Raw genomic sequence first — 7,650 nt, forward strand, 5'->3', positions numbered from 1 at the left:
TTGGATTTTAACGCCATTTGTCAGCGCATGAGGTATAACGGTACCAATTGCGCAAATCCAGGTGGGCAGAGCTTAAGGTACAGGAACATTGCATTCAGAAATAAAGAACAACACTAGCTGTGATTGGTGTAAGAGTTGTACTTTCTGTTAGGCTTAAAAAAAGTTCAGCCTCCTGGCAACGTGTGAGATTATGTTAATTCCTGTCTTGATCATATTTTGTATTTTTTTATGATTTTTAAAAAATGTACACATGGCTGAAACTGTCTGTTGTGACTAGATAACTCTTATCCCTATCTAGTTGCAGCAGAGTTGTCTCTCTTAAATGCAATGGAGTACCTGGTTTTGTCCTTGTCAAATTGACAATTTAGCATTGTTCTCTATGACAGTGTGTGACATGCATGCTGAGGTAGGATAGAAAGTATATATATTTCACAAAATATTAGCACTGAGGTATATGGAAAAACAATTGATACCGTGATACCTTGATAGGTTGGCTATACATGGCGACCAATGGTGAAGGAAGAAGTCAGGAAAACCCCGGAAAGAATCACCGTATGGAAAGCACCCGGGAAGATTTTTTTAACATATCCATATTGGTCGAGCCCATGACTCTAACCAGCCGGACAGAGGTGAGATTGCAGTGATCGGTAAAAGCGAGCGCATTAGATGCTCAGCCACTAGGGACCCCGCTCTAGTCTATTATTCTGTTTGTAAATATATATGATATTTGGGTCCCTTTGCGGACCCTTATGCAAAACTTTCCGGTATGATCCTACGCAAAACTAACCGATTGGCCCTTGTCCTAGCTATAGTGTAAAAATAAGGTATATAAACCGCTTCTGGATGATTTCAATAACTTACTAAAATCGTGATTACTGTCATTGTGTCTCTCTGTCTGTCTCTCTCATTTAAGTTGTTTGAACTTGTGCCCAATCCCTTTGTACCCAATTGTGACAATAAAATATGTAGGTAGAGTATCACCCCATTTTATGAATGGATTTGGACCTGGCTTCCAATTGGTTTAGTCAAATGACGGCGAGCGTTATTGAAAAGCTAATAGTTGTAACTGTAATACTACCGACTGCTATCTCATTCAAGCCGAAGCAATTAAGTGTACATCGCAACGCATGCAATCGATGATGAAGTCTACGGCGGGTCAATAAAGCGCTGCTTTGGCGTGGTTGTGACAAGAATATTCCGGTTTTTAGACAGAAATCTATAAATACAAGCGCAGAGCTCGTCTTGGTAAACAGGCCTTTTTATATGTCGAGGTCGAGTAGTATGTTGAAGTGGGCAGTCATGAAATGGTGCGACAGCCATTCGGGATCATGGTTCTGGACAAAACGAGGAGGATGCTAGATATAGTGTTGCTAATAGTGTCAGTTTGACTACATCTGCATATTCCTTTAAATTTACAGGTATTTTTTTCTCCCAGTATCGTCAATAGATAGATTTGTATTGTATTTGCTCTTTGTTGTTTTTGTTCCCTTAAAATTAATTTGTTGTGCAATTCATCTATAAGCTCGGTTTAAATGAAGGAAATCTTGCTGTGCTTGACAGTCGATCGTTTTTCTTCCATTGTCAACGTCCTTTTACTGAAAAGGATTAGATTAAGTCACTGTACCTCGAACATTTTCACTTTCCATCTTCGGGTCGATTTTGTAGAGGTATGTACCGGTACTGTGGATGTATAATTACGTATTTTTATCGTTTAAAAGAAGAATTTAGAGAAGAACAGAAACGTCTGCTTATTGCAGTGGAAACTATTGTTGAAACACATTCTGAATGAATGTATGTAACTTTCGAAAAACTGCAAAATGGATTCTAAACATAGTAGTCTATAACGAGGATGTATGTATGTATGTATGTATGTATGTATGTATGTATGCATGCATGTATGTATGTATGTAAAGAAGGAATTCGTTATAACGAAGTGTTTATAAATTATTCATGCCGTCTTGAGTACAACATGCTCTCTTGAGTACAACGTGATATTTCATGTTGAGGATTTCGTAGTAGTGAGGCCCGTTATAACGAGGGTGTGCTTATATTTGAACCTATATGCTGAGGATGAGTTTTCCCAACCCTCTTTGTTTCGCCTGCATAAGCAGATAGCTAGGGATACACTTGTTTTTTGGGGACGATGGTGACTTCCTCGTCATCGTTGCCAATTTTGCAATTTTTATGTTGAAGTTTATCAAGTTGTTTGATACAGTGGTGGATCATGATACCACGTGATCTTTCGAGAGACCGTATTCCTTGGACCTATTATCTTTATTAGAACAATAATATGCTTCAAGATAAGGGTGTAGTCCGTATGTACAATATGCAGTGTGCGTACATTATGTTAACTGTTTCAAGTATAATTTTTGTTGACGCACTCAAAAATGTGAGGTACGGGTTGTCTTATTTAAAAGGTAGGATATAAATGACGTCCAATGACAGGGTATGAAAATGTATGTGCATCAGCTTGGGGTGGGATAATTTGTGTGTGTGTGTGTGTGTGTGTGTGTGTGATTTGGATTTTTAACGTAGCTTTAACAGTTTTTCAGTATATCGCAACGATGTCTGCAGTATGACAGTTTATGGTGATGTCTTGCACTGGGACATCATGCCGCTGACATGTTGCATGATGTCCCACCAAGTCACATTATCCTGACACCAGGCCGATGTGTCCTAAAACTATCCTCGCGAGGCAGCTGTTAGTACCATTTTCTTGCTATGACTCGACAGGGGTTCGAACCCGGAACCTCCGCATCCGAGACGGACGTTCTAACCACTAGGCCACCGGAGCGGTTAAGGGGGCGATGGTACTAGGTCTAAATAATACAGTTTGCCGTTATACTGCTTCCTTGCCGAAGTAAATATGGACTGTTACCTAAAGAGTCTTTGAGACTTCTATGCTGTCAAATCTGTCTGCACTGTAATCATCTTTACTTTCAGCTATGGCAGTAGTCGTTAAGCGTTTATCGCCTATTACTGAGACGGAACAGTTTTTGTACCCAGTTGAATGTCAAAAGGACAACACAGAGGATAGTGTTAAAACAGTACAAGAAGGTAGGCTTACATAGTTAATAAGATTGTTAATTTGCATCCGGGTGACCACATAGTTGGCAAACAATCTTTATTATGGTCTGCGGTTAGGGAGCAAAATCCACATTTAAAGGAAAGAGCGAAAGTATAAGGAACATAACAAATCGAGTCATCTGTAATCTTGGTCCTTTCTGCAACTTTCTGCAGTGTTTTCAAATACCAGGTAAATTTTGAAAACAACATAAAACAGAAGACGCAATAATTCAAGTCCCAATATTTGACTTAGTCCAGTTTGGTATATAATAAATTTGATACATTGTTGGTTATATCATGCCGAAGAAACGGGGGATAAGTGCCCTACCCAAGGACTGGCAGTCGACCCAGGCTGGCCTGAGTGGGTATCAAACCCGCGACCCTTGGATTAAGAGTCGACGCTCTGAGGAACTGCGCCTCTCGTATATAACAATACACGTCTTTATGGTGAGGATATATATATATATATATATATATATATATATATATATATATATATATATATATATATATATATATATATATATAGTCATTGTTTACATTGCTAAGTTAGATTTATATTATCATTTCTTTATTTTCTTGATCATCGGTTAAAACTCTAAATCTTTTGTTCATATCTTGGTGTTTATTGCTATTCCTTAAACGTTTTAAAGGGTGGAAAATAAAAAAGAAACTGTTGTTTTCTTTACGTCAGTATTGACATTTGGCATGAACGTGTGAAAATAAATTGACATCAGACATTTATAGAAAATGCAAATTAATTATTCTTTTTTCAAAACTGATTTTTTTACTTAAATTTTGCTTTTCAGGCGAACAAGTCACAACGGATACAAGTATTTCTGAGACACAAGATTTTATTTCAGATGCATCGCTAAATTTCGGTCGTTCAAACGACGATGAACTTCGCGACATAAAAGCCATGCAGAATCTTTTGAGATTAGCAAAAAATTTCGAACGGCGTGTTAACATGCGTGGACCTAATCGGGTTTTCCAAGAACCCCTAAGCAACCTTCAAAAGTCGTCTGAAAATTTAGAGGACACAACAACCAACAGTTTTGAATCAGATGACAATTCTGAAGAAAATTCATCCTTTAGTAATAACATTTCACATCATGCTCAAAACGAATGGCAAAAATCCAAATTTTACTTTCGTCGGCTTGCATCTCGCCAGCAATGGCTGACGCAGAAGTCAGCGACCGCTGTAGGTGTAATGCAGTTTTTCAAGGTGACTGATGCATCAAAGATTAAGTGGTCACATTCCACCAACTCTCGGAAGATGCTGCAGGATGCTCTCCAAGGTTTGGTTTCACGTCTTCATTGCTCAAAAATTCTAAAATTGTCTATTTTTTGCACTCTAAGGTTAGCAGACAGCGATACATTGGTATTACTTTTCTAGCGTAAAGATCTTTGTTAAAAAAGTTCGATTTTGAGCTAAAGCTTTGTGTACAAGTTATTAACTTTCACCGGCTAGACATTTTTTCACAGTCACACGACTATAGTGTTTGACAGACACCGGCTCGACATTATTTTTGGATACACTTGTAGTTGAGCATGCGAATGGCTGGACATATACACAACTTTTCTGGCTGCGATTGCAGCTGTGTTATAAACTTGGTAGGTGCTGGATCTTAAATTTGTGAACGTCATGTAACTTGTGTCATTTACTTCTATTCAACTGAAATTATTGGAACAGTATCGGCGATTCCTTTCTTGCCTTTTTAACGCCATTCCCAGATTTTGCACCGCGGTCTATGAAAAGACAAATTACTCCATTCGTAGAGGATGATTTAAAAACAAAATCCCCCAGGCAACAATCATAATATCGTGGCCGGTTTGTAAAGGCTTGGTCCAACGACTGTCGTTATATAATTTGATTTCCAACATCATATCATCCCTTCTGAATGAATTTTGACGGAACTTTTTTTAATCTTTAATGCATCATTAGGGAAATATGAATAAGGAAATGAATGAATTTTGACTGAACGGTTTTTACCTTTAATGTATCATTAGGGTAGTATGAATAAGGAACTGAATGAATTTTGGCAGAATGGTTTTTATCTTTAATGTATCATTAGGGTAATATGAATAAGGAACTGAATGAATTTTGACAGAATGGTTTTTATCTTTAATGTATCATTAGGGTAGTATGAATAAGGAACTGAATGAATTTTGACAGAATGGTTTTTATCTTTAATGTATCATTAGGGTAGTATGAATAAGGAACTGAATGAATTTTGACAGAATGGTTTTTATCTTTAATGTATCATTAGGGTAGCATGAATAAGGAACTGTAGTGAGATACTGTATCTGATCTAGCGACCTGGTCCATTGGTCACCATGTGCATCGTAGTTCACAATTAAAAAATTCTAAACGCTTTTTCTACGTGATGTTGACTATGATCAGTAACGCATCAGTCTGTTATCTCCCGGTGGGGCTGGTAAGAATGACAGACTAAAACTGTTCGACATTGGATGTGTATCAATAACAATGACACACGTAGGTTTTTGAAGAGTTAAAAAAGAAGCAAATAAATTCCAAACAAGAGATTCTTAAATATTTTTGGAACAGGTTTTGTAAATTTAATTTCTATTATTTTTAGAGGAAAGAAATGTTTCAGCATTTTTCAGAGTTTTGTTACACGCAAGAAATCTCGGCTTAAGCGTGACTTTTAGTCCATTGTTTTTCCTTGTTTCCAAGGACCTCAAGACCTTGTTGTCAACTGAAATGTTATTAAACGGGCAAATATTACATTAATTTTTCCTGATCACCTAATGACCTCACATCACGAAAATCTAGTTTCATTTTTGAATGGTTTTTCTTGTTTCGTATTTGTATGATTCCTCAGTAAGCCTTTCCGAGACAAATGATAGTATTTCACGCCAAAAATATACAGAAAACGACCCAAAACCTAATACAAAGAATTATTCCTACCTCTGATTACACAACACTATATTCTGACGTCTGCTTCTAGAAATTGGTTAGTTACTTGGCTGAGAAATATCTTCCCTTCACCAACTCTGACTCCCCACTATCCAATTATCCTATTATCAACAACAACAAAAATCAGTAAACTCGAAGAAAGCTATTAAATGAGAGGTCGATGCAAATATTACAGTACATACCCTAGGTTTATTTAAAGTATTGTTATTCTTATTATTCTTATGGTTATTTATGATTATGATGATTATCTTCTTGTTCCATTTCCTCTTCTAGTTATTATTATTATTATTATTATTATTATACAGGAGACTTTATGATGATCAAGGCAGACATTTTGCTGCAGGGACAAGGAACAGAAAATCAGACCAATGTTCCAATCATGGCGCATCCACCAAACATATACAGTGACATCACATTTGATGAGTGGATAGACGCTGTCGTACTTTCCGGGAAAAAGGGACTCGAACTTGATTTCAAAAGCATAGAGGCAGTGGAACCAACGTTATTGTTACTTACTCAGAGACGCGCAAAGTTGACCATTCCAGTTTGGTTAAATGCAGATGTATTGCAAGGACCGGATGGTCCAACCGTTACTGTCACAGCGAATCGATTTCTAGAAATCTGTCTCAGACATTTTCCTGAGGCTACCCTGTCACTCGGTTTCACCACCGCCAAGGGTCAGGCAAACAAGGAAAACAGTTATACATGCGAGCACGTGACTCAGTTGCATGAGCTTTGTAAAGGTTTTCAGGAAACTGTTATTTTTCCAGTCCGCGCGGCTCTTGTTAAGTCATCATGGGGCAATTTTGATTGGTTACTGCAGCAGTCAGAGAGATACTCGCTAAAAATTTGGAGCAGTGCCCTGGATGATGTGAACAAAGAGGACATGAACACTATTTATCAAATGAGCGAAAAACATCGTGTTTACTTCGATCTTCCAGATGAACTGATGCCAGAGACTAGAGGGTAATGGTCAGTGTTCTCATTGCTTTGTGTTAGTTTTCAGCTGTGGGTTGTTGTCGGTGTCCACGTTCTACACCATTTATTTGAGAGATTTCGTTGGGGACAGTGTAGTACTTGATCTCGTTTAAGTATAATCTTTCGGCGCTTATATGGACATTGCATTGTCAAATATTACACATCTGTTGGTTGACCAGACAAGTATCTTGTCTGTCATGCGCATTACCCTGCCGAGCTAAGGTTCCGTCGAGATTTCAGATAGTGTATTGGGGATTTAGAGTCGCGTATTTTGGAATTTTAAATCAAGAGGCAACAGCGTGTGCATACAACATTTCACTTGTCTCCATTTTATGATTGAAGTTCATTTCAATATTTATATTTTACTATGCTGTTTCTTTATATTATTTTTTATTTATGTTCCCTTATGCTAAATAAGGGTAAATAAATAAATTTGAAATTTCAACAATGCTGTTTCTTGGTTATTTAATATTCCTTCTTGTGAGGATGAAATAATAAAAAAAACATATCATTCTCAGAGCTTTATTTTAAAGATACATCGTACTTGGTCTTTTACAAGATAATTTTATTTTTCCCCCTCGTTTCATTAAAGATATATAATTTCATTAAAAAAAAAAAATAAATAGCTATTGTGTGTGTGTGCAACTATCTAGATTACTTATTGG

The 7,650-nt window shown here is 37.1% G+C and overlaps 1 protein-coding gene across 1 annotated transcript; it reads left to right on the forward strand.

Moving 5' to 3' along the window:
- The first annotated feature begins 1,305 nt into the window (after positions 1-1,305).
- On the forward strand, positions 1,306-7,422 carry LOC149782021 (protein FAM151B-like). Its single transcript, XM_089934820.1, has 4 exons — positions 1,306-1,418; positions 2,944-3,057; positions 3,876-4,364; positions 6,313-7,422. The coding sequence occupies exons 2-4, from the start codon at positions 2,946-2,948 to the stop codon at positions 6,975-6,977; spliced, it is 1,266 nt and encodes a 421-aa protein (XP_089790946.1). The 5' UTR covers positions 1,306-1,418; positions 2,944-2,945; the 3' UTR covers positions 6,978-7,422.
- The last annotated feature ends 228 nt before the right edge of the window (positions 7,423-7,650 follow it).

The sequence above is a fragment of the Sinohyriopsis cumingii genome, chromosome 15 (assembly GCF_028554795.1).
Source record: "Sinohyriopsis cumingii isolate HCF-2022 chromosome 15, ASM2855479v2, whole genome shotgun sequence".
Lineage (NCBI taxonomy): Eukaryota > Metazoa > Mollusca > Bivalvia > Unionida > Unionidae > Sinohyriopsis > Sinohyriopsis cumingii.